We start from the raw sequence: 27,717 nt of genomic DNA on the forward strand, positions 1-27,717 counted from the left end.
CCCTAAGTCTTTGCAGGCTTCTGTTCATTGCTACTCTCTCCAAAGAAGCTTTTTTTAGCCCTAAGTCTTTGCAGGCTGGTCTTCATTGCTACTCTCTCAAAAAAGTTTTTTTCCAGCTATAATGAGGTGCTAACGATCTTCCCGGCTTGCAGGATTTTTTCACTGCTACTCCGAAGAAGTTTTTTTCCAGCCCTAAGTCTTTGCAGGCTTCTTTTCATTGCTACTCCCTCAAAAAAAGTTTTTTTCAGTTCTAACAAGGTGCTAAAGATCTTCCTGGCTTGCAGGACTTTTTTATTGCTACTCCAAAGAGTTTTTTTCCAGCCCTAAGTCTTTCCAGGCTGATCTTCATTGCTACTCCCTCCAAAGACGATTTTTTTTCAAGCCCTAACCAGGGGATAAAATAATGTGCTGAAGCTGACCAGACTAAGGACACTACCCAGATGAATACCTGGTAGGTAGATACCTCCCCCCCCCCAATTTTTCTCCCCCAAAACTAAGGTGCATCTTATACTCCAAAAAATACGATAGATAAAATAAAATAAATTATAACTTCTTTTGCACCGTACCTTTTCTGTTTCTTTCCCTGCCGAGGGGCTCCAGCAACTGCACTGAGATTCCCAGGAGCATCGCGGAGGCCAAAACTCTTGGCCACGTGACCCAAATGCAGGGCCCGGATGTGAAAGATGGTCTTGAGGTTGGCGGGATAGGTGGCGTATGAGCGGATGAAGGACTGCAGGGCTGCAAAGACGAGAGAGGCCAATGAATGAAGACAGTCCAGAGTTGCTAAAATGTCTAAGGGGATGGTCAACCATCCAGATCGAAAGGACTTAAATGTTTAAACTTTTTTTCCCCTCCTTCTTCTTCTTAAAGACATTTTGCTTCTTAACCTAGAATCTTTTTCAGTTTTGACAATCAGAACTGAGGAAGCTCCCTGGGTGAGAAGCGAAATGTTTTCAAGGGAAAAAACTGAGAAAATCCACGGGTGAACTTTCCAAGCTGAGCAAACCAGGGTCCAGTCTCCCTAGGCATGTACAGGGCAGGCTGGAAAGGTAAAGAAAGGCTTCTTGGTTAAAGGAGAGATCCAACTTAAGATCCAACTTAGAGCTAACTTCGAACTAAGGAGAAATTTCCTGACAGTGAGAACAATTAATCAGTGGAACGGCTCCACTCCAGATGTTGTGGCTGCTCCAACACTGGAGGCCTTCAAGAAGAGATTGGGTTGGACTAGAAGACCTTTGAGGTCCCTTCTTGTCTTATGATTTTAAGATCCATCTGTCTGTCTCTGTCATCCGTCCCATCAATCTATGCATCCGTCCGTCCGTCCGTCCATCCATTGTTCTTTATCATCCATCCATTTATCCATCCATCTATCATGTTTTCTTTTGGTTGACAATCAATTTCATTTTGTTGTCAGCACACTCAACTTTGTACAGAACAAAGTATTCAATGACAATATTTCATTCATTTACATTTAGGATATTATTATTATTATTATTATTATTTTCCATCTATCATGTTTTTATCATCCATACATACATATATCCATTCATACATCCATCATCTATCCTTCTTTATCATCCATCTATTGTTCTTTATCATCCATCCATCCATCCATCCACTCACCCCTCATAGTTCTTTATCATCCATCCATCATCTATCTGTTCTTTATCATCCATCCACCCACCCATCCATCCACCCACCCACCCATCCATTCATCCATCCACATATTCATCCATCCATCATCTATCCTTCTTTTATCATCCATCCACACATCATTTTTATCATCCATCCATCCATCGATTTATCATCTATCTATTGTTCTTTAACATCCATCCATCCATCCAGATGGCCTCTATCCCTCTTCTGCAAGAGAATAATCTGGAATCCCCAAGGTTTCCAACTGTCTGAAAATCCCCAATTCTTGGGAGACAAGGGCAGGGGACTTGCCTTGGTGGGCTTCACTCCTCCCTCACCGCCCTCTCTGGCCCTTGAGGCTGACCACAGCTGCCCCCCTCCCCAGCCCTAGTCCTCACCCCTCTTTCTGCCCTTCCTTCCTGAGCCGGAACACCGGTTTATTTGCGCAGGGCTTAAGCCTAAACCTCTGTGTGGCAGGAGATTGTGGTTTACGAACAGTAATAAAAATGTCATTTTAGGAGGCTCAGTCTCCAGAAGAACTTGGGGAATCTCGGAAAGCTCTGTTTGCTAACCAAAGCGGACGCCATTTCCCAATCAATGAGGGAATAACCAGGGGCGGCAGCAGCCCCCTCCTCTCATTTCCTGGCCTCCATTTTTTTTTTAGCCCGGGGGGGGGGGAGGAAGCAACACTCGTGAGGTAAAATATGGAGTTTCAAGTTGTCCCCTCAGGTATTTGGAGCCAGGTGACGTCTCAAAGCCTCTGAAATTGTTCCCGTGACAAGTTTCTAGTCCACAGTTATTAAATGGAAAGGATAGTTCTGAAATATTCTTTTGTTTTAGGACGGGGGTTATATAAACAGCCATTGTTTCCACTGAAGGAGCACTCAAGGCTAGTTTTCTAGTCCACAGTGATTAGGAGAAAAAGAAGGATTCCTCTGTCAGAATCTTTTTCTATCCCTCTTTTCTTTCTCTCTCTCTCTCCTTTCAGAAACTTTTTCTATTTTTTCTTTCTCCATCCTTCCTTCTTCATCAGAACATTGTTCTAGCTTTCCTTCCTTCCTTAGAATCTTTTTCTATCCATCTTTTCTTTCTTTTTCTCCTTCCTTCCTTAGAATCTTTTTCTATCCATCTTTTTTTCTCTCTCTCCTTTCCAATTTTTTTTCTTTTCTTTGTCCTTCCTTCTTTCTTCATCAGAACCAGGTTCTAGCTTTCCTTCCTTCCTTCCTTCTAATCTTTTTCTATCCATCTTTTCTTTCTTTTTCTCCTTCCTTCCTTTCTTTCTTTACTTAGAATCTTTTCCTATCCATCTTTTCTTTCTTTCTTTCTTTCTTTTTCTCTCTTTCATCCCTTCCTTCCCTCTCTACTCAAAATCTTTTTCTATCCATCTTTTTCTCTCTCTCTCCTTTCTAAATTATTTTCTTTTCTTTGTCCTTCCTTCTTTCATCAGAACCTCATTCTAGCTTTCCTTCCTTCCTTCCTTCCTTCCTTCTAATCTTTATCCATCTTTTCTTTCTCTTTCCTGCCTTCCTCCCTTCGAATCTTTTTCTATCCATCTTTCCTTTCTTTCTTCCCCCCTCTCTTTCATTCCTTCCTTCCCTCCATACTCAGAACCTTTTTTTCCATCCATCTTTTCTTTCTCCTTCCTTCCCATCTTTTTTCTCTCTCTCTCCCTCTTTCTTTCCTTCTCTCCCCTTCCCTTCTCCACCCCACCAAAAACCTCACCAGCCACAGATTAAAAAACCCTGCCACCGAGGTCCCCGACCCTAAGACTGGTTTATCAACACTGACTCGGTCAAGAGCATCGGGCTGGGGTTTCGGGAAAGGACACAGCCGAGGAAAGGCTGGCCAAGCCTTTTGGCGCCGTTTCCGTTTGATTCTCTGCCATCCACCCCAAAGCCCAGCTGCTGTGTTAATTATTCACCGTTCTTGGCTGGGCTGGAGAAGGGCGGCTGGTGGGTGCCAGCTGCAAAGGGGGCACGGGTGGGACACGCAGGCAAAGGAAAGAGGGAGAGCAACTAACAGGGGAGGGGGGAAGGAGAGAAGGAGGGAGGGGGCAGCCTTGCAAAAAAAATAAAATAAAATAAAATAAAATGGAGTGGTGTTATGTTGCCAAGAATTCAAAGATAGACGGAGATCATTGCAGGAATGAAAAAAAGCCAAAGGCCTTTACTTTTTTTAGTGGAAAAAGGCCACCTAACAACTGTCTCGCTTAGCAACGGAAATTTTGGGCTAAACTGTCGCTGTTAAGTTCCGTAATGTTCAACTTATTTGGTATTTGGATCATTTATTTTTCCTCTCTGCCTCTTTTTTTTTGGTGGTACCCCAATTTTTGTTGTTTTGGACAGATGCAGGTTTTTTTGGTATGTTTCTATTGTTTTTCTGTTTTGTACTTTACTTTTTGCAATAAAACAAATTCAATTTATTAATATTGATTGTTTCTTCATTGCTAATTTGACCCCATGACAATCATTAAGTTTTTTTACCTCATGATTCTTGACAAATCTATATTTTCTTTTATGTACACTGAGAGCATCTGTACCAAAGACCAATTCATTGTGTGTCCAATAACACTTGGCCAATAAAGAATTCTATCTATCTATCTATCTATCTATCTATCTATCTATCTATCTATCTATCTATCTATCTATCTATCTATCTATCTATCTATCTATGTATCTAATCTATTAATCTCTGTCTGTCTGTCTGTCTGTCTAATCTATTAATCTATCTATCTATCTATCTATCTATCTACCTACCTACCTACCTATCTATCTATCCTATCTAATCTATTAATCTATCTATCTATCTAATCTATTAATCTATCTATCTATCTAATCTATTAATCTCTGTCTGTCTGTCTAATCTATTAATCTATCTATCTATCTATCTATCTATCTATCTATCTATCTACCTACCTACCTACCTACCTACCTACCTACCTACCTACCTATCCTATCCTATCTAATCTATTAATCTATCTATCTATCTACCTACCTACCTACCTATCTATCCTATCTAATCTATTAATCTATCTATCCTATCTAATCTATTAATCTATCTATCTATCTAATCTATTAATCTCTGTCTGTCCTGTCTGTCTGTCTAATCTATTAATCTATCTATCTATCTATCTATCTATCTATCTATCTATCTATCTATCTATCTATCTATCTATCTATCTACCTACCTACCTATCTATCCTATCTAATCTATTAATCTATCTATCTATCTAATCTATTAATCTCTGTCTGTCTGTCTAATCTATTAATCTATCTATCTATCTATCTATCTATCTATCTATCTATCTATCTATCTATCTATCTATCTATCTAATCTATTAATCTCTGTCTGTCCGTCTGTCTAATCTATTAATCTATCTATCTATCTATCTATCTATCTATCTATCTATCTATCTATCTATCTATCTACCTATCTACCTACCTACCTATCTATCCTATCTAATCTATTAATCTATCTATCTATCTAATCTATTAATCTCTGTCTGTCTGTCTAATCTATTAATCTATCTAACTATCTATCTATCCTATCTAATCTATTAATCTATCTATCTATCTAATCTATTAATCTCTGTCTGTCTGTCTGTCTGTCTAATCTATTAATCTATCTATCTATCTATCTATCTATCTATCTATCTATCTACCTACCTACCTACCTACCTACCTACCTACCTACCTATCATCCATCCATCCATCCACCCACCCACCAACCCACCCACCTACCTATCTATCATCTCTCTCTCTCTCTTTCTATCTACCTACCTACCTATCATCCACCCACCCACCCGCCCGCCCACCCACCCACCCACCCACCCACAAGTACCTCTTGCCTCCCTGAAAACTTAGAAAGTTAGGGAAGCCAAGTTGCTGACCTTTTTTGGCCTGTCGGATGTTTTTAGCGCTGGAATGGACGAAATCCTCAAATTCAGTCTGCATGACGGTAGCTCTTCGGTTTATTTCCTGTGTGTCTCCATGCGGCCTCTTCTAAACAGGAAAGAAAGAAGGGAAATACTTTAAGCTCAGAAGAATCATACAAAGCACAAACCACACATATAACAACAATGACAGAGTTGGAAGGGACCTTGTATCAGAAATAAGTTTATTTCTGGAGGTAACGTTACAATGCAAGTAAATGGTTTGTAACCCTAGGAAAGGCTAATGTAAGCCATAATTAATATGTAATCATGGGTTTGAAAACGGTGCTGCAACCTGATTGGCTGTAACCTATATACTGTATAAGGAGTAACACCCTTGCATGGGTGTGGTTTGTGCTGAGTGGTTTGTAGTTAGTGGTTTGTGACTTGTTGGTTTAGTGGTGTTTCACAACCTTGGACTCTTGAAGATATTCGGACTTCAACTCTGCAAGAGTGAAAAAGGGTCGTTTGTCACTTGGTTCGGTTCCTTAGTAACTTTGAATGGTCACTAAATGAAGTGTTGTAAGTCAAGGACTACCTATACCCTGTGCTAAGTAGCGTTGTGGGGGGTTTTCAGGGGGAAGACTGTTGCAAAAACCCATAATTAACTAAATCCAGACCTTTAACCTATTTTAAAGTGGGCGTGAATCCTGGTTTGCGGCCCAGGATAACAGCAGGCTGCCTTCTACAAACCATGATAGATAAAGTATGATGGATCCTCATAGTACGCTAAGCCCAAACCAAAGATTTTTTCTTTCTTTCTTTCTTTCTTTCCCTTCCCATCCCCTTTCTTTCTTCTTTCCTTTCCTTCCCTTCTTTCTCTTTCTTTCTCTTCCTTCCTTCCCTTTTTTCTTTCTTTCTCTTCCTTCCCTTCCCCTTTTTTATTTCTTTCCTTTCCTTCCCTTCTTTCTCTTTCTTTTTCTTCCTTCTTCCCTTTTCTTTCTTTCTTTCTCTTTCTTTCCTCCTTCCCTTCTTTCTCTCCCTTCCTTTCTCCTTTCTTTCTTCCCTCTTTCTCTTCCTTCCTTCCCATTTCTTCCTTTCTTCCCTTCTTCCCTTCCTTCTTTCTTCTGTACTACTCTGTCAGGTTGTTGTGGTAGTAGAAAGAGAAATGTCCCTTTGATTTCCTTGTGGTGTCAGTGGTGGTGGTGATGTAATGGACCACAGGAGAATTAATGAAGGTAAAATGTCACAACAATAATAGCTCTGCATAGCCTTTCTGCATTTCTTTAAAAAAGAAAAGAAAAGCGATGTATAAATCATATTTAAAAACTGGTTTTTAAAAACCGCCTTGGCAAAAAAAAATCACTAAGTCATTCCCCCTCCTTCCTTCCTTGCTCCCGGGGGCTCCTGGCATTCGTCAATCCAGCTTTTCTCTCCCTCCGCTTCTTTTTTTAAAGCCCTGCTGCGTTGCACACAGTGTCACCTTCCTTCCCAGTGTGTGTGTGTGTGTGTGTGTGGTGTTTTTTTTTTAATATGAATGTGAAATTAAGCGAAGCTGCCCTTTCCCCCCGACGTCCAGAATCCTCTGTTATTAAAAAGTAAAGCACTTTAATAATGAAAAACTTTTTCTTCCCCTTCCCACCCCTCCTTCTCCCTGTGTTTTAACTGTTTAAAATTAATGAGAAGGGCAGACCGGTTGTCAAAGCATTATTGAAAGCGGGCAGCGAGGACCAAATAAACTCGAAAATTCCCCCCCGAGTGTTAAATAAACACAGCCTCACACCTCTCCAAATCCCACTGATGGTTATTGTATACTTTTCTGTAACCAAGCTCAGAATAGACGCCGGCGCCAGGGAAGCAAGGAAAGATTTCAGGCTTCCAATAAAGGACTTAATTTAAAGACAGCCCAGCGCGAATTCCGGGAGAAAATTAAAGGGACCTCAAATTTAAGTGACAGGTGACTTGAGCTATGCCAAGTCTGTCTGGGGATTTAGTAATAATATGGCAATATATTACAAAGGACTTCTCACTATCCGCTTTCTCCTAGGCCCCAGCTCCCCTACCTTTTAGGTTTCAAAATGAGGTATGGCTTGTTCCTTTCTCCAGGAAGAGAGAGAGAGAGAAAATGAGAAAGAAAGAAAAAAGGAAGGAAGGAAGGAAGGAGGGAGGGAGGAAAGGAAGAAAGGAAGGAATGAGAGAAACGAGGGAGGCAAGGATGGAAGAAGGAAGGAGAGAAAGGAGGAAGGAAGGAAGGAAAGGAGGGAGGGAGGGAAGGAAGGAAGGAAGAAAAAAGAAAGGAAAAATGAGGGGAGAAAGAAGGAAGGAAAAGAGAAAAAGGAAGGAAGGAAGGAAGGAGGAAACGAAGAAAGGAAGGAATGGGAGAAACGAGGGAGGCAAGGATGGAAGAAGGAAGGAGAGAAAGGAGGAAGGATGGAAGAAAAAAGGAAGGAAGAAAGGAAAGGAGGGAGGGAAGGAAGAAAAAAGAAAGAAAAAAATGAGGGGAGAAAGAAGGAAGGAAGGAAAAGAGAAAAAGAAAGGAAGGAAGGATGGATTTTGAAATTCCCTGATATTTCTCTGACATTGCAATCTAGTTAAGGCGCGGTCGTAGATGACGTCATACCAAACGGCCAAGCCATGGAGAAATATCGGTAGCTGAGGAAGCAGGTTGTTGCCACAGTTATGCTCATTTTTGCTTGACTCGGCCAGGTAGCGCAATCCAGGTTTTTAAATATGATTTTTCCCTGACTTTTAAACATTTTCATACAGTTTGCCCCCCCCCCCCCGATTTATTCAGGTTTTTTCACGAATTCCCTGATAATTCCCAAACCGCCGATTTCCCTGATAATTCCCTGATTTCTAGGGTGGCTGGACACCCTGATAAATAGATCGACCGACCGATCCATCGATCGATCGATAAATAAATTTGTTCATTGGTTCATTAAGGCTCGAGGTGCCTTCCGATCTGAGTTACCTGGGGCCAAAGACGAGCAGACCTCTTTACAATGTTTTCGGCCCCACGCCTGGGAAGCCCGTCTAAATGCCCTGATGCACTCCGCATGCCGGCTGATATTTTTCGGTATCCGCCGCGCCTGTGCTGAGGATGGGGCCCATGAGGGAGATGTGGGTGCATGCGCTAGGGTGGGGGCGGGGAAACTGTGCATGCGTGGGGGGGGAGCGCAGGGGAAAAATTGTGTTGTGCTAGGAGGAGACTCTTTGGTGGTGGTGGTGGGGTGAACCAGACTTCCAGTCAGCTGTGGAAAAAGGATGTTGCGCTAGGAGGAGACTCTATGGTGGGGGAACCAGACTTCCATCAGTAGAGGAAAAAGGACGTTAGATAGATAGATAGATAGATAGATAGATAGATAGATAGATAGATAGATAGATAGATAGATAAAGAGGGGGGGAGAGAGGGGGGAGAGAGATATTAGACAGACAGACAGACAGACAGATAGTAGGGTGGGAGGGAGAGAGAGAGATGATAGACAGACAGATAGACAGAGAGAGAGAGAGTGAGAGGGAGAGACAGACAGACAGACAGGCAGACAGACAAATAGAGAGACAGACAGGAATGGATGGATGGATGGATAGATTGCAAAGCTAGGGGACTCTATGGTGAGACTTCCAGTTAGTTCCAGAATTGAAGATCTATACTGTTCTTGAAAATTTTAAAAATATATACACTGCTCATAAAAATAAGGGAACACTGAAAGAACCCATCCTAGATCTGAATGAATGAAATATTCTCATTGGATACTTTGTTCTGTACAAGGTTAAAAGTGCACAACAGCAGGTGAAATTGATTGTCAGTCAGTGTTGCTGCCTAAGTGGACAGTTTGATTTCACAGAAGTTTGATTGACTTGGAGTTATATTGTATTGTTTAAGTGTTCCCTTTATTTTTTTGAGCAGTGTGTGTATGTATGTATGTGTGTGTGTGTGTGTGTGTGTGTGTGTGTGTGTATATATATATATATATATATATATATATATATATATATATATATATATATATATATATATATATATATATATACCCTGTTTCCCCGATAGTAAGACACCCCCGATTGTAAGACGTATCGGGGGTTTCAGGGGGGTCGGCTAATATAAGCCGTACCCCGAAAGTAAGACATATGTCTTACTTTCGGGGAAACACGGGGGTATTGCCGCCTCCCTCTCATCTAGCTGCGCGCCGCCTCCTGCCCACGTCCGCACCGTCCCCCTCTCCATACGTCGCCGCGTCTGCCACGTCCCTCTGATCTTAATGAGCGCCGCCTCCTGCCCACTTCCGCGCCGCCTCCCCTCCATACATCACTGCGTCTAAATGCTAATTTTATGGTTAAAACAAAAAATTCGACAATTTTTTTCCAATATAAGACATACCCCAAAAGTAAGACATAGTGGGGCTTTTGGGGATAAAAAGAAAGTAAGACACTGTCTTACTTTCGGGGAAACACGGTATATATATATATATATATATAAAGAAAAGTTGATCCAAGTCCTCAGAGAGGGGCGGCATACAAATCTAATAAATTATTATTATTGTTGTTGTTGTTGTTGTTGTTATTGTTATTATTATTAAATGAAATCAGAAGGAGGAAGAACCCACCTTAGACCTTTCCTGGTTTCCTCTGAAACGTTCATCTTTCATTAAGTTTGACAAAATCTCTTCCATTTTCACCTCTGATATGCTGGAATTAGAAAAGGGGGGGGGGCGGCGCAGAAGGACAATAATGAAACAACAGTTGAGACCACACAGTTCCAGCAACAACAGCCTTCTAACGGTGACCCAACCAGGGGAGACGACCCCATCCTTGCCTCCTATTTTCCAGCCTGTTGCCAACAGATCTGATGAGCCCAGTCTGTACACATGGGAGGGAGATTAGGGAGACTGGGCGGTGGGCGTGGTCGGGGGGGGCGCATGTGCCACGAGACGACGTGGGCCTTGATGGGCATCGTTTTCTCTCTTCTTATAAAGTCCTTGCAGAATAAAACTATGGTGTGGCAAACTGACTGGCACTGTTTGAATGACAATGCCTTTGTCACTTTGCAAACATTTTCTGTGTTTCATGCCACTCACTAAGAGGGAGAGAGAGAGAGAGAGAGAAAGAGGGAAAGAGGGAGAGAGAGAAAGAGGGAGGAGAGAGAGAGAAATAGGGAGACAGAGAGAGAGAGAAAGATGGAGAGAGAAAGGAGAGAGAGAAAGAGAGAGAGAGAGAAAGAGGGAGAGACAGAGAGAAAGGAAAAGAGGGTGGAGAGAGAAAGAGGGAGAGAAAGAGGAGAGAGAGAGAAAGAAATAGGGAGACAGAGAGAAAGATGGAGAGTGAGAGAAAGAAGGAGAGAGAAAAAGAGAGAGGGAGAGAAAGAGGGAGAGACAGAGAGAAAGAAATAGAGGGTGGAGAGAGAGAAAGAGGTAGAGAGAAAGAAAGAGAGGCAAAAAGAGAGAAAGAGAGAGAGCAACACAGAGAAAGAGAGAGAGAAAGAGACAGAAAGAGGGAGGAGAGAAAGAGAGAGACAGAGTGAGAGAAGGGTTTGAAACACGCGGAAACACGCACATACAAATGTTGGTGTCAGTGTGCTGCTTTGATTTTATTTTTCCTCGCGCATTACTCCTTTGCTAAGATATACCCATCGCACCCATCAAAGGACTTGCAAAAGAACGAAACCCCAAAACAGAATAAAAATGCGAAGAAAAAAAAGTGGGGTATCAAAATGTTAAATAAACACATAACATTTTCCCTCCAAAGGTAGTCTCCAAGACTAGAATGATTACAAATAAATCACTTGAGGAGAGCTGGCTGGGTGGTTGAAGAGAAATTGGAGAGATAGGGAGATGAGAGAGAGAGATAGGTAGAGATAGATAGATAGAATGAAGGAAAGAAAAAGAAAGAGGTAGGTAGGTAGATAAGTGAAGAGATAGGGAGATGATAGATATTAGAGAAAAAGGGAAATTATAGATAGATAGATTATCTATCTATCTATCTATAATTTCCCTTTTTCTCTAATATCTATCATCTCCCTATCTCTTCACTTATCTACCTACTGATAGATAGATAGATAGATAGATAGATAGATAGATAGATAGATAGATAGATAGATAGATAGATAATAGACAGACAGACTAGATAGATAGATAGAACGAAAGGAAGGAAGGAAGGAAGAGGTAGGTAGGTATGTGGTTGAAGAGAAATTGGAGAGATAGGGATATTAGATAGATAGATAGATAGATAGATAGATAGATAGATAGATAGATAGATAGATAGATAGATAGATAGATAGATAGATAGATGTAGGTAGCTAGGTAGCTAAGTGGAGAGATAGGGAAAGATAGAGAGAAAGGAAGGTGATAGATTGATAGATCGATAGATAGAGTGAGTCAGTCCTGAATGGAGTCGTGTAAGCTGTCATATCTAGATACACCCACATAACACCTACACTCCCCACGCTGCACTAGCTGCCAATTAATCCCCAGGCACAATTCAAGGTGTTGTTTATCACCTATAGAGCCCTACATGGCTTAGAGCCAATCTACCTACAAGACCATCTCCTGCTGCCATACCTCCCAGAGAGCAATCAGATCCCACAGAGTTCTCCTTCTCCGGGTCCCGTCGACTAAACAGTGAAGGTTGGCGGCCTCGCAGGGGAGGGCCTTCTCTGTGGCTGCCCCTCTCTCCTTTAGAGTCGTCCCTCTTTATAATTTTCCCCCACACCGCAAGCCATTGTGGGAGGATTTTCAGGTTGTCCCCAAAAAAAGTCAAACACGAGAAGACTTAAAAGCGAATCAAAGTGGCAATCCCTTTTATATTTTATATGTTGCTTAAGTTTATATGTTCACTTGTCTGTTTATCTCATTTTTTGTGTCTTCTGTTTAACTTTTTTCTTTTCTTTCTATTTTTATATGTGGAAACTTAATATTTATTTATTTTTAAGTGGTGATCCCTTTTACGTTTTATATGTTGTTTAAGTTTATACCTTCATTTGTCTGTTTATATTGGTTTTTTTCCTTTCCTTTTTGCTTTGTATGTTCTGTTTGTTTAACTTTTTATTTTCTTTCTGTTTTATATGTAGAAACTTAATAAAGATTTTTTTTTTAAGTAGCGATCCCTTTCTAAGGAAGAATTTTGACCCACAAAGACAAATTAATAGTGTCCGTCGGGGCGGACTGTGTTTCCGTCATGCTCAACTGCCCGGAAATCCCAAGAAGGGCAAAATAACACATCAAAAGAGAGAGAGAGAGAGGGAGGAGGGTGTGTGTAGAAAAATGACCAGTTCTTGAAAAGTGCTCAAAATTGCCACAAATATCTCTACTGGCTCCCACTTGTTAGTTCCACCTGGCCCATTAAAGAGACAGGGAACAAAGAAAGTGATCAATGGGGTTTTTTGTTGTGGTTGTTGTTTTTAGAAACCCAGGCCGACTGGCATTGCTCTCTGCGCACCAACCGATGTGCCATGACCGACCGGCACATGGTGTTCTTTCTGCCTCGTTTGCTACACTGAATTTGTCAGGATAAATTTCCACGCGGCTCCATTTACGAACAGAAAGGGCAATTAGATTTGATACCATACCGTGCCCCAGGCGTGAAACTGTCTCTCCAGATCTCATCTGCAATCCATTATATCCATATATTCTCAGTCCCCCTGACTGCCTGTGTACATGGCGCGCAGATATGCAAGCTAATTTTGCAGATGGCTCGCGCCGCCTCTCGGAAGGAAGGAAGGAAGGAAGAAAAACTATAGGGAGGGAGGAAAAAAGGAAGGAAGGAAGGGAGGAAGGAAAATATAGGGAGGAAAGAAGGAAGGAAGAAGATAGGAATGGAGGAAGGAAGGAAGGAAAACTATAGGGAGGGAGGGAGGGAGGGAGGAAAATATAGGAAGGAAGGAAAAAAGGAAGGAAGGGAGGAAGGAAAATATAGGGAGGAAAGAAGGAAGGAAGGAAGGAGATAGGAATGGAGGAAGGAAGGAAGGAAGGAAAGAAGGAGATAGGAATGGAGGGAGGGAAGGAAGGAGATAGGAATGGATGGAGGGATGGATGGAGGGAGAGAGGGAGGAAGGATGGAAGGAAGGAGATAGAAATGGAGGAAGGAAGGAAGAAGGGAGGGGAGAAGGAAGGAAAATATAGGGAAGAAGGAAGGAAGGAAGGAAGGAAGGAAAACTATAGGGAGGGAGGAAAAAAGGAAGGAAGGGAGGGAGGAAGGAAAATATAGGAAGGAAGGAAAAAAGGAAGGGAGGAAGGAAAATATAGGGAGGAAAGAAGGAAGGAAGGAAGGAAGGAGATAGGAAGGAAGGAAGGAAGGAAGGAGATAGGAATGGATGGAGGGATGGATGGAGGGAGAGAGGGAGGAAGGATGGAAGGAAGGAGATAGAAATGGAGGAAGGAAGGAAGAAGGGAGGAGAGAAGGAAGGAAAATATAGGGAAGAAGGAAGGAAGGAAGGAAGGAAGGAAGGAAGGAAGGAAGGAAGGAAGGAAGGAAGGAAAGCTAAACATTTGGAGTTTCACAGCCCTTTCACTATGTTTAAGAAATGGGATGAAACAGCCGGCAAATTCCTTGGGTGGCAAAGCTTAAGTAGAGGAAGAACTAAAAGCAGAGCAGACTGATTTAAAGAAAAGTCTTTTATTGGGGGTAAATATTTAGGCACCAATAGGAGAGAATATTGATAGGCTCAGGGCTGAACTCTCTAAGCTTGGTGGTTTTCTTACAGACCTTTCATTACCTGACTAGGTAACGTCGTCAGTTTAAGAAGGGAGTGGGGCTCGCTTCCTATTTTATATACAGTGGCTTACTCTGCCACTGTTGAAAGTTGACTGAGTGACTTTTGGGCTGATAGCCAGGAGACAGTGAATTCTAGTCTTGCCTTTAGGCATGAAAGCCAGCTCAGTGACTTTGGGCCAATCACCAGGCGATGGTGAATTCTAGTCGGTCACCAGGTGATGGCAAGTTCTAGTCCTGTTTTAGGCATGAAAGGTGACTGGGTGATTTGGGGTCAGTCCTTCTTTCTCAGCCCAACCCTCCTCACTGCTTTGTTGTTGTGGAGAAAACAGAAGGAAGAAGGAACGTTAACTACGTCAGCCCCTTTGAGCTATTTATAAACAATAATAAAGGTGTGATTATTATTATTTTTGTAAAAAATCAAATAAATAAAATCCCCTCCACAAATATTAACCACATTTCTTCTACAATGAATAACATCATTGTTGTGCTTTAAATTTGTTTTTTTCTTAAACTGTAATATAATACAATTTGTCCTTGTACATCTGCAATTTGCACGGAACGTGTTGTGGTTCGCTCTGGTCCAGCTCCTGCCTCAAGGACTGTGGATGTGGGGGAGACATCCACATGCTGCAGGCCTGTTTTGCCCCCGGTGGAATCTGCTGATGAAGGCTCCTCTGACCAAGAAGACATGAGTGACAGGGAGGAGGAGAGTGGAGCAGACAGCTCAGAAGGAGATCAATTCTCTAGCTCCTCCTTGGATTCGGAACAAGATTTAATGATACAGCCACGCATGCAGAGAGCGATGCATAGGCAACAACAACGGAGAGATTATTATCAAAGAAAATGAGGCCCCCTGTGGTTGGGTGGGGCTGTGGTCATTAGTGAGGCTGCTATAAAGAGCAGCCTGTGGGTTTGGCCATTGTGGAGGATTATCTGATCCTTGTATTTCGTGACTGCTTTACTGACTTTGACCTTTTGTGTGCTGATTTTCCCCGCTTTGAAACTAAACCAGGGCAAAGTGTGTTTCACTTTGTGAAAGAAGAAGGACTGTGAATTGCCTCACAGCTGCAAAATAAGTATCACAGAACTGATAAGGGACTTGTACAAATGACCAGTTTGTTTGGAGACGAGTGCTCTTTGCTATCCCAAAAGAGGGCTTAGGTTAAGTGAATTTTCATTATAAAGAACATTGTTTTGAATTTTCAAACGTGTGTGTGTCTGAAATTTGTACCTGTGAATTTTTGGGAGGAGTCTACCAGAGAGCCCGACAGAACAGAACGTAAATTGAGAGCATTTTTTTTTTTTTTAAACAGACTGAAATTCTCACCTCTAAAACTTTGAGATTTATCTTGGAAAATGATAAGTGCTTCTTTTTTCTAGGAACCAAACAGGATGTGTGGGGCTGCAGGTGTTATAATAGCTGGAGTTGGCTATGGATTTTGTCATTTTAGTGGGGAGAAGGGGGGTGGGGAGAGGAAGAGAGGGGAGGGGGGAGAGCGAAGAAAGATATTTGTGTGACTCACTTAATCTTGTACGAAGCCAGAAAAGTGACATATTCGGCCTCTGAAGGTGAAAGGATGAGCAGGCTGTTTCCAGGGCTGCCAATCCGAGCTGTTCTCCCAATTCGGTGGACGTATTCGGCGAGCGAAGCGGCTGGGTTATACTTTCCCAAGGAAAGGGGGAATGAAAAAAAGATATTGATCAAATTGAAAAGACGGTCCAAAGACGGGCTACAAAAATGGTGGAAGGTCTTAAGCATAAAACATATCAGGAAAGACTTAATGAACTCAATCTGTACAGTCTGGAGGACAGAAGGAAAAGGGGGGACATGATCGAAACATTTAAATATGTTAAAGGGTTAAATAAGGTCCAGGAAGGAAGTGTTTTTGGTAGGAAAGTGAACACAAGAACAAGGGGGCACATGGCGGAAAGATCAGAAGGTGAGAAAATATTATTTGATTGAAAGAGGAGTAGATGCTTGGAACAAACTTCCAGCAGACGTGGTTGGTCAATCCACAGTCACTGAATTCAAACATGCCTGGTATAAACATAGATCCATCCAAAGATAAAATACAGGAAATAGTATCAGGGCAGACTAGACCATGAGGTCTTTTTCTGCCGTCAATCTTCTATGTTTAAAGAAAGAAAGAAAGAAAGAAAGAAAGAAAGAAGAAAGAAAGAAAGAAAGAAAGAAAGAAAGAAAGAAGAAAGAAAGAAAGAAAGAGGGAGGGAGAGAAGGAAGGAAGGGAGGAAGGAAAGGAAGAAAGAAAGAAGGAGGGAGGGAAGGAAGGAAGGAAGGAAACAAAAAGATGACACAATGAGTTAAAAGTGCGGAACAAATTAGCAGATCGTGCAAGTGATTAATTAGAGCATTTGAGATCATTAAAAAAAAAAAAACTCCCTAAAGATTCCTTCTTACCTGCACAATCCAGGTGACCTGGGGCAGATCTAACCCACGAGCAGCGACATCCTGTTGGCATAAGAGAGGACATATTTCATTTTTTTATGATTCTTAAGACATTGGTTTTAAAACACACACACACACAGGGAGGGAGGGAGGGAGGGAGGGAGAGAGAGAGAGAGAGAGAGAGAGAGAGAGAGAGAGAGAGAGAAAGGGCCTATTCTGGGAATATAGAGATCCAGGCATTTGAAAGGAGCAAAATGACGCACATCCTTCCTATCTCCTTCCTTCCTTCCCTCCCCCTTCCTTTCCTTCTTTCCTTATCTCCCTACCTTCCTATCTCCTTCCTTCCTTCCTCCCCCTTTCCTTTTCCTCTTTCCTTTCCTCCCTCCCTCCCTATTCCTATTTCCTTCCCTCCCCCTCCCTCCCTCCCTCCCCCCTTTTCTTCTTACTTTTCCTTCCACTCTTCCTTCCCATTCTTATCCCCTTCCTTCCTTCCCTCCCATTTCCTTCCTTCCTTCTCTCCCTCCCTCCCCTCCCTCCCACTCTTAACCGCCCTCATCCACTTCATTATCTCCACTCCTTGATCCAGTTCCCTTCCGCTCTGCCAAAAACGAGGAGGGGGGGGGGCCTCAGCGATTGGATTTGACCACAAAATCCATCTTATTAGGTGCCACGATGCCAAGATCCCGGGTTCCAATTCAAGGAGCGGATGGAGAAGGAGGGGTAGGGAGGAAGGCTTTGCTTCTCCTGGCCAGCACCGCCTGGCACCACTCGCTCCCTGCTCCCCGGTCCGCTTGACGAAACCCGCGCGCTGCCAAAACGGGTTATTAGTTTAAGCAGATCAAGGCAAAGCACCAGGCAAAGGCATAATGAGTATGCAAATATATTAGCACTCATTATGGCGTTTCCACCACTGTGTGGGTTTTTCTTTCTTTCTTTCTCGTTTTTAATACACTCGGCTGGTGCAATTAAGGCCAGCTGCCTCCCGACACCAGCGGCTTTTCGCGGGCCCGCGCTTGTCGAGTTGCTTGTCGAGTTGTGCGCCTCTCCCGCTGCATTTCGGCAAGAGGCAATCACACACACACACACAAGGACACAGCGTCTGAGTTTTAGGGGTAGCCTTCCAATTGCAACAGTCCGCTTACTGACCGATATGGAAGTTACGGCACTGGGAAAACGCCTAAAGCCAGACTAGAACTCCCAATCTCCCAGCAAGGGGCCCAAAGTCACCCCGTTGGCTTTGATGGCTAAGGTGGGACTAGAACTCCCAGGCTCCTGGTGAATGGCCCAATATTTCTACTAGAGTAACATAGAAACATAGAAGACTGACGGCAGAAAAAAGACCTCCTGGTCCATCTAGTCTGCCCTTATACTATTTCCTGTATTTTATCTTAGGGTGGATCTATGTTTATCCCGGGCATGTTCAAATTCAGTGACTGTGGATTGACCAACCACGTCTGCTGGAAGTTTGTTCCAAGCCTCTACGACTCTTTCAGTGAAATAATATTTCCTCACGTTGCTTCTGATCTCTCCCCCAACTAACCTCAGATTGTGCCCCTTGTTCTTGTGTTCACTTTCCTATTAAAAACACTCCCCTCCTGGACCTTATTTAACCCTTTCACATATTTAAATGTTTCGATCACATCCCCCCTTTCCCTTCTGTCCTGCAGATTCTACAGATTGAGTTCATTAAGTCTTTCCTGATACGTTTTACGCTTAAGACCTTCCACCATTTTTGTAGCCCGTCTTTGGACCCCTTCAATTTTTTCAATATGTATGTATGTATATATGTATATATGTATCTATCTATCTATCTATCTATCTATCTATCTATCTATCTATCTATCTATCTATCTATCTATCTATCTACCTACCTACCTATCTCTCTATCCATCCCTCCCTCCCTATCTATCTCTCTCCCTTATCCATCCATCCATCCATCCATCTCTATCTATCTCTTTATCTATCTTATCCATCCTCCCTCCCTCCCTCCCTCCCTCCCTATCTATCTATCTATCTATCTATCTATCTATCTATCTCTATCTCTCTATGTACCTACCTACCTACCTCTCTATCCATCCCTCCCTCCCTCCCTCCCTATCTATCTATCTATCTATCTATCTATCATCTATCTCTCTACCTACCTACCTTCCTATCTCTCTATCTCTCTATCCCTCCCTCCCTATCTATCTATCTATCTATTTATCTATCTCTATCTCTCTACCTACCTACCTACCTACCTATCTATCTGACTTCTATGCCGCCCAATCCCAAAGAACTCAGGGCAGCTTACAACAAAATATAAAAATACACTTAACAATAAAAAGAAGTCCAATATAAATTAAAACAATAACCTGAGTTTAAAAACTCACAACTCAGCAAGCCAATCAACAGAACATACCATTTAAAATGATTTGGCTGTGAAAGATGTAAATTCATGGCCCCCGGGCCTTTCGGAAGGCCAACAGTGTGGGAGAAGTACGCACATTCGAGGTGGGGGTGGGGGTTCCAAAGAGCTGGGTTGGCCACAGAGAAGGGATATGATTCAGGCTGCCACGCCACAAAAATCTTTGGGGCAGAAGTAAGACACTGACAAGAGCCGCCTCTTCTTAAACCAGCCTGGGCACTCGCGGCCTCGACAACTGGCTGCCGGCGTGAGGCTTCGAGGCCCAGATGGAGGGGCCTCCGTTCCGGTGCCAGCTTGTCAGTCGGACTCGCGATGATTCATTCCTCGCCCCGTAAGAGCACCCCAGCAAAAAACGGGAGGAGGGGGAGGAAGAGCGCAGCGGAGGGGGCCGAACCGGACGTCGGAGGGTTTCTCCCCGCCGTGTCTCTCTCCCCCCAACTGCCTGCCAAGAGTCATTAAGGCCGAGCGTGGAAAGCCGTCAGCGGGGAGGACGCCCGCGACAGATTGGGGCTGCGTCATCGGCGGAAGGGAGAAGGAGGGGAAGGCGGCCGCCTCCCAAGCTGTCAGGGAAAGGGAGGGGAAGGGCCTCCTGTGCCCGCCAGAAAACTGGCAAGACGCGTTAGCATGATGGGAGTCAACGGGAACAGACGCTTCTTTCATCCGGGGGACATCCAGGAATGAAGGGCAGCAGGGGCAGCTCCTTTAAAAGGCCGAAACTTCAACTTGGTAGGAGATAGGGTGGGTAGGCAGACGGAGGGGTAGGGAGGTAAATAGAGAGGTCAGTGGGTAGATAGGTTAATAGAGAGGTAAGTAGGTAAACAAGAGGTAGGTAAGTAGTTAGATAAATAGACAGAGAGATACCTAGGTAGAGAGGTAGATAAACAGATAGAAGCAGGAAGATATATAGAGGTAGGTATATAAGTTAATAGACAGAGAAGTAAGTAGATAAACAGCAGTAAGTAGATAAGTAGTTAGATAAATAGAGAGATAGATAGGAAGGTAAGTTAATAGACAGAATTGGGTAGGAAGGTAAGTTAATAGACAGAGTATGTAGATAAACAAAGGTGGGTAAGTAGTTGGATAAATAGGCAGTGGTAAGTAGGCAGACAGGTAGGTAGAAAGGTAGATAAACAGACAGAAGTAGGAAGATATATACAGAGAAATAAAACAGAAGTAGGTAGGTAAGTAGTTAGAGAGGTAGGTAGGTACATACGCTAATAGACAGAGAGGTAAATAGGTAAACAAGTTGTAGGTAAGTAGTTAAATAGACAGAGGTAAGTAGGTAGATAGGTAGGTAGATAGGTAGATAAACAGAAGCAGGAAGATATATATAGAAAGAAGTAGGTAGGTTAAGTTAATAGAATGATATATAGAAGTAGGTAGGTAAATAGTTAGATAAATAGACAGAGAGGTAAGTAGGTAGGTAAGTTAATAAACATAGAAGTAAACAGAGATAGGTAGGTAAGTAAATAGACAGAGATGTAAGTAGGAAGTAAGTTAATAGACAGAGAGGTAGTAGATAAACAGAGGTAGGTAAGTAGTTAGATAAATAGAGAGGTAAGTAGGCAGAGAGGTAGGTAGAGAGGTAGATAAACAGAGAAGCAGGAAGATATATATAGAGGTAGGTAGGTAGGTAAGTTAATAGACAGAGAAATAAGTAGATAAACAGAAGTAGGTAGGTAAATAGTTAGATAAATAGGTAGGAAGGTGGACAGACAAATAGACAGATAAACTCAAAGGTAGATAAATAGATGAATGGCTGGATAGAGACATGGATGGATGGATGGATAGATGGACGGATGGATGACAGTCACACAAATACACCCATACACAAAAACTTAAAATACATTGATCAGTTTTGCCTAGCAATCCTCAATCTTAACCCAGGTTAATCACGATCATGCTCCCTTCTACTTAACTTTGGCTGTGTTCTGGGTCTGAATTAATTTTCTATCTTTCTCTGGCAAAAGAGAGATACATTTAGGAACACAGAACACATTCTTATTTGGCAACTCACCGTGCAAAGCAACACACCCGTCTTCGACTGCAGAAAAGCCTGGAACACGGATAATCTCTCCTACAAGGAGAAAACACAAAACGTCTCGCCAGATCGGACAAGTAAAACTAATTCCTTAAGAAGATTGATTATTATTATTTTTTTTAAAGACAATTGCCAAGGTGTCCAAAAATTTCAATTTTCAACTGGTTTTTTTAACAGCCAACAATCAGAGGATTTGGTGCAAGAACGCAAGCCCTTTTTTGATGACTGGTTTTAACTGAATTTTACTTGTGTTTAGATTAAAAAATTTCCAGGAGAAAAGATGTTATTTTCAGCTTATGTTGCAGTAAAGGAAACATACTTCGGAAATGAACGAATGAATGAATCCAACCTTGAGTTATATCTTTTTAGGGTGTTTGGCAGAGCTGGCCTCCTCTGGATTATCATTTCTTGGAAGATTATGAAAAAAAAACCTCAGAAAGAATTCGGGTTTTTGGAAAAACAGCCTTTTGAAGTTGTTTGTTTGTTTGTTTGTTTATTCATTTATTTATTTATTCATTCATTTATTTATTGGATTTGTATGCCGCCCCTCTCCGTAGACTCGGGGCGGCTAACAACAATGATAAAAACAGCAAGTAACAATCCAATCTAATACTAAAATAACTAAAAAAAAACCTTATTATAAAACCAAACATACATACAAACATACCATGCGTAAATTGTAAAGGCCTAGGGGGAAAGAATATATCAGTTCCCCCATGCCTGGCGGCAGAGGTGGGTTTTAAGAAGTTTACGAAAGGCGAGGAGGGTGGGGGCAATTCTAATCTCTGGGGGGAGTTGGTTCCAAAGGGCTGGGGCCACCACAGAGAAGGCTCTTCTGTGGTATGCACAAAAGGAAGGATTTCAAAAAGAGAGTGAAGAAAGAAGAGGCAAGGGGGAATTGAGACATCTCCCCCAGGCCTATATAGTTTATGCATGGTATGTTTGTGTGTATGTCTGGTTTTTTAAATAAGGGTTTTTAGATATTTTTAAATATTACATTTGTTGTACATTGTTTTTGGTTATTGCTGTGAGCCGCCCCGAGTCTGCAGAGAGGGGCGGCATACAAATCTAATAAATAATAATAAAAGAATAATAATAATAATAATAATAATAATAATAATAATAATAATAATAATAATAATAATTTATTAGATTTGTATGCCGCCCCTCTCCGAAGACTCGGGGCGGCTCACAACAATAATAAAACAATGTAACATTGAAACATTGAATCCCAGCGACCGATAAGGTCCCACAGAGTTGGCCTTCTCCGGGTCCCGTCGACCAAACAATGTCGTTTGGCGGGCCCCAGGGGAAGAGCCTTCTCTGTGGCAGCCCCGGCCCTCTAGAATCAACTTCCCCCGGAGATTAGAACTGCCCCCACCCTCCTTGTCTTTCGTAAATTACTCAAGACCCATCTATACCGCCAGGCATGGGGGAGTTGAGACACCTTTCCCCCAGGCTTTTTTATATTTATGTTTGGGTATGTATATGTTGTTTGCTTTTCTAAATATGATAGGGTTTTATGTGCTTTTTAATATTAGATTTGTTTTCGCTGGAATATTGTTTTTATTATTGTTGTGAGCCGCCCCGAGCCTTCGGAGAAGGGCGGCATACAAATCTAATAAATTGAATTGAATTGAATATTGAAATAAAAAAAATATAAAAAACCCAGCAGTTAAAACCATACAACACATACATACCAAACATAAAATATAAAAGCCTAGGGGAGATGTCTCAGTTCCCCCGTGCCTGGCGATATAGGTGGGTCTTAAGTAATTTGCGAAAGACAAGGAGGGTGGGGGCCGTTCTAATCTCCGGGGGGAGTTGATTCCAGAGGGCCGGGGCCGCCACAGAGAAGGCTCTTTCCCTGGGGCCCGAAAAGAGGAGAGTGCAGTAGATTGAAAGTCGTCATAACTATAGGTATTGACTTATCACCGCAATAGACCACAACATAACATCCTGCTCAGCAGGCCTTTTGTCAAAGGCATTTTTTATATTTATGTTTGGGTATGTATATGTTGTTTGCTTTTTAAAATATGATAGGGTTTTATGTGCTTTTTAATATTAGATTTGTTTTCGCTGGAATATTGTTTTTATTATTGTTGTGAGCCGCCCCGAGCCTTCGGAGAGGGGCGGCATACAAATCTAATAAATTGAATTGAATTGAATTTTGCCCGATTTAAACACATTTCTCGCTAGATGTTAAAAAAAAAGTGTGTTTTGGGGGAACAGGGAGTTTATGGGAAAGAACTGGACCCACCTCTTGTTTCATATCCCCGTGCAAACGTGCAAACGTCAAAGGCGAAAGAGGTGCTGGTGCTGACCCTGACCTTTCGCCCCCGGGCTCCTCACACAACACTTTTTGGAAGAGGACGTAATGAAACTCCACCTGCTCGCGACTTGAGAAGAAAACGATCATCTTGTGGCGTTTTTCGAACTGGAGGGAGAACAATAATCCAGGGTCAATGTGAGCGACAACGGTCAACGACTACTTCAGTTTCAACCGCAACAACACAAGAGCACGCAACAGATTGAAACTTAATATTAACCGCTCCAAACTTGACTGTAAAAAATATGATTTCAACAATCGAGTTGTCGAAGCGTGGAACTCATTACCGGGCTCAGTAGTGTCAACCCCTAACCCCCAACATTTCTCAGTCTATCCATGATTGACCTCTCCAAGTTCCTAAGAGGCCAGTAAGGGGCGTACATAAGTGCACTAGTGTGCCTTTCGTCCCCTGTCCAATTGTCTTTCCTTTATCTCATAGATCATATATATTTTCTTCCTTTCATATATTTTCTCTTCTATTTTTACATATTATGTTTATATATATTACTTCATGTCTATTCTCTTCCATGTGTATTGTGTATTGGAGAGAAGAATAAATAAATAAAAAATAAAAATAAATATTTAACTCTATGCAGGTGCTGACCCTTAGGTGAGCAGATTGTTATGCAAAGGCAGTTTAATTGGACTTTCCCGTGTTCATCTGGTGTTCCGCGCCTGACTGTTAGGGGAAACATAGCACTAAGATTAAGGAAGATGTCTTTCATGGAAATACAGACAGAAATAAATAGAAAGTAGAGTAGAACCACCAAACTGATTGACAAGTTCAGCATCTTAGCCACTGAACCACCGTGTCCCTTATAGAGAGTATATATCATTCTCGGTAAAGAATCCACCTTTCTGATTGCCTGACTTTTCTCACAACTAACCACTTCAAATCTCTTACCTTGAACTTTCCAAAAATGAAAGCCGCCAACGTCACCAGTCTCAGCTTGCTTGGGACCATGACCACGTTCTGACGGAGTTTTTCTGGCACAGCGAAAGTGCCCTGCTCCTCCTTGGCAGGAAGAATGCCAACCTCTCCCTGGAGGCAGCCTTTCCCCTGAGATGTGTTTGAACCCGGGGTTTCCGATGCTACCGTAATGCAGGCAGGGTCTTGCAGGCTGATATGGGCTAACCTTGAGACCCCTGTGGTCAATTGGGAGGAGAAGGAGGAAGGAGAAGGAGGAGGGGGAGAAGGAAAAAGAAGGAGAAGGAGAAGAAGGAAAAGAAGGAGAAGAAGGAGGGGAAGGAGAAGAAGGAGGAACAGTAGGAGGAGGAGGAGAAGAAGAGAGGAGGAAGAGAAGGAGAAGAAGGAGAAGAAGAAGAGAGGAGGAAGAGAAGGAGGAGGAGAAGAAGAGGAAAAAGAAGAAGAAGAAGAAGAGAGGAGGGGGAAGAGAAGAAGGGAGGAGGAGGAGAAGAGAGGAGGAAGAGAAGGAGAAGAGGAAGAAGAAGAAGAAGAGAGGAGGAGGAAGAGAAGAAAGGAGGAGGAGAAGAAGAGAGGAGGAAGAGAAGGAGAAGAGGAAGAAGAAGAAGAAGAGAGGAGGGGGAAGAGAAGAAGGGAGGAGGAGGAGAAGAGAGGAGGAAGAGAAGGAGAAGAGGAAGAAGAAGAAGAAGAGAGGAGGGGGAAGAGAAGAAGGGAGGAGGAGGAGAAGAGAGGAGGAAGAGAAGGAAGAGGAGAAGAAGAGGAAAAAGAAGAAGAAGAGAGGAGGGGGAAGAGAAGAAGGGAGGAGGAGGAGAAGAGAGGAGGAAGAGAAGGAGAAGAGGAAGAAGAAGAAGAAGAGAGGAGGAGGAAGAGAAGAAAGGAGGAGGAGGAGAAGGAGGAGGAGGAAGAAGAGGAAAAGGAAGTGGAAGAGGAGGAAGAAGAGAAGGAAAAGGAGAACGGGAAGAAGAAATACGTAACAAGCAAATTGATTGCTTTGATCAAAGAGGGGAGGGAAAGACAATTACTTTTGTGTCTGATCACAAACCGTTTCTGGAAACGTGATGTTTTAGAAGTTTAAAAACAGCTATAGCTGACATATTGTTTTTGACAGCCACCATTTTTTTCTTTACCCATAATGCCCTGGAGCAATGTGGCAGAACTGCATGCTGGGAAAATTAAAGAGAAGAAACCACTGGATTAAAAAAAAAAAGGCCTAAGAGAGAGAAGAAACCTTGGTGATTTCATAGCTGATAGAGAAGAGCTTAAAGCTGCCCTGGAGGTCCAATTGATTATTGTTTTTATTTTATATATTAAGTTTATTTGCCACCCATCTCATTTTAGCTGATTCTGGGCAACTCACAGCATAAAAAACATTAAAATCTCCAACAATAACCCAATAAAGTCACAACAATGTGGTTGTGACTCCAACACTGGAATTTTTAAAGAAGAGATTGGACAACCTGAGGGTTTCCTGCCTAAGCAGGGGGTTGGACTAGAAGACCTCCAAGGTCCCTTCCCAACTCTGGTTATTCTGTTAGGATTCACACTCACCTTCAGAAAGTGTGGCTGACAAAAGGACGTTTTGCCGTTTCGGGCTGGCTGCGTTGACAGCGTTCAATATGGCGGCCACGGACTTTTCAAAGCCCAGATCCAATATTCTGCAAAGGGAAAAAAAGGAGAGAAAACCAGTCGGAGAAATACCTTACACCCACTGTGCTTATTTTTAATTTTTAAAAAATTTAAAATGTATTCAATAAAAATTTAATTTTTATTAAATTTATAGGCAATCCAGAGCCCGTCAGGAGTTGGGCGGCGAATAAATTTAATAAAAGTCCAAAAAATTTCCCCCCAAAAAATTATGGAATATGATGAACAATTTTGGAAAAGGGGGAAAAAAAGATTTTTAGAGATTTCCTTTGCCCATGTATTCCTTCACTTCATTTTCCTTCCAATTTTCCTTCCAATTTTCCCCCAACATTTCTCCCTTAGACTCTCCACGATTGACCTCTCCAGGTTCCTTAGAGGTCAGTAAGGGGCGTGCATAAGTGCACCAGGGTGCCTTCCGTCCCCTGTCCAATTGTCTCTCCTTATCTCATTTATTTTTTCTTCCTTTTCAAATATGTTCACCTATACTTTTATATCTTTTCTTCTATTCTTTTCTTCTATTCTTTTCTTTCTTTCTTTCTTTCTTTCTTTCTTTTCTTTTATTAGATTTGTATGCCGCCCCTCTCCGCAGACTCGGAGATTTATATTATTACATATCTATTCTCTTCAATGTGTATTATGTATTGGACAAAATAAATAAAAAAATAAAAATAAAAATAATTTTAAAAAAATGATAAAACAAAATTTAAATGAAAAACCAGCCTCTCAATTTTCAACGTTTAGCACTCTAAAGCTTAGTAAATTTGCTTTTTCTATTTCTTATTTCCTTTAACTGATATAGACAGACAGACAGACAAGTATAACACCGAGGCAGGGTGGTACAGTGGTTAGAGTGCAGCACTGCAGGCTCCTTCAGCTAACTGCTAGCTGTAGTTCAGTCGTTCAAATCTCACCACCGGCTCAAATAATTATAATAATAATAATAATAATTTATTAGATTTGTATGCCGCCCCTCTCCGAAGACTCGGGGCAGCTCACAATAACGATAAAAACAATATTATACAGGCACAAATCTAATATTAAAAAAAACCCTAAAAACCCTATCATAATTAAAAACCAAACAGCACATACATACCAAACATAAATTATAATAAGCCTGGGGGAAAGGTGTCTCAAATTCCCCATGCCTGGCGGTACAGGTGGGTCTTAAGTAGTGTACGGAAGACAAGGAGGGTGGGAGCAGTTCTAAACTCCGGGGGGAGTTGATTCCAGAGGGCCGGGGCCACCACAGAGAAGGCTCTTCCCCTGGGGCCCGCCAGACGACATTGTTTAGTCGATGGGACCCGGAGAAGGCCAACTCTGTGGGATCTTATCGGCCGCTGGGATTTGTGCGGTAGCAGGCGGTTCCGGAGGTTGACTAAGCCTTCCATCCTGCCGAGGTGGGTCAAATGAGGACCCAGATTGTTGGGGGCAAGAGGCTGACTCTGTAAACTGCTTAGAGAGGGCTGTAAAAGCACCAGGAAGCGGTATATAAGACTAAGTGCTATTGCTATTGTATATCAGCAGTGGATTGTTTCTGCTTTGGCCTGGTTCAAAAATTGATAGCAGCCATGGCGGGAGGCTCCGGCGCATGAGCAGAAACATTGTGACCATGCACAAGAGCGCACACCGGTAGTGACAGGATTTAGAACCCGCTGGTGATATATACTCCCCTGCAACCATATAGAATAGGGGTAGGGGAACGTTGGTTTTTTCTAGAGCTTGTGGACTTCAACTCCCAGAATTCCTGAGCCAATC

The 27,717-nt window shown here is 42.4% G+C and overlaps 1 protein-coding gene across 1 annotated transcript in view; it reads right to left on the minus strand.

The window, feature by feature from the left end:
• DDX31 (DEAD-box helicase 31) overlaps positions 1-27,717 on the minus strand; it is a 42,943-nt gene that overhangs the window by 4,285 nt on the left and 10,941 nt on the right. The window contains 9 exon segments of the mRNA XM_070759547.1: positions 562-738; positions 5,525-5,636; positions 10,111-10,192; positions 15,736-15,875; positions 16,632-16,682; positions 21,041-21,100; positions 23,325-23,501; positions 24,298-24,539; positions 25,867-25,973. Of these exon segments, the coding sequence (XP_070615648.1) occupies positions 562-738; positions 5,525-5,636; positions 10,111-10,192; positions 15,736-15,875; positions 16,632-16,682; positions 21,041-21,100; positions 23,325-23,501; positions 24,298-24,539; positions 25,867-25,973 (1,148 nt within the window).

This window comes from Erythrolamprus reginae, chromosome 8 (assembly GCF_031021105.1).
Source record: "Erythrolamprus reginae isolate rEryReg1 chromosome 8, rEryReg1.hap1, whole genome shotgun sequence".
Lineage (NCBI taxonomy): Eukaryota > Metazoa > Chordata > Lepidosauria > Squamata > Dipsadidae > Erythrolamprus > Erythrolamprus reginae.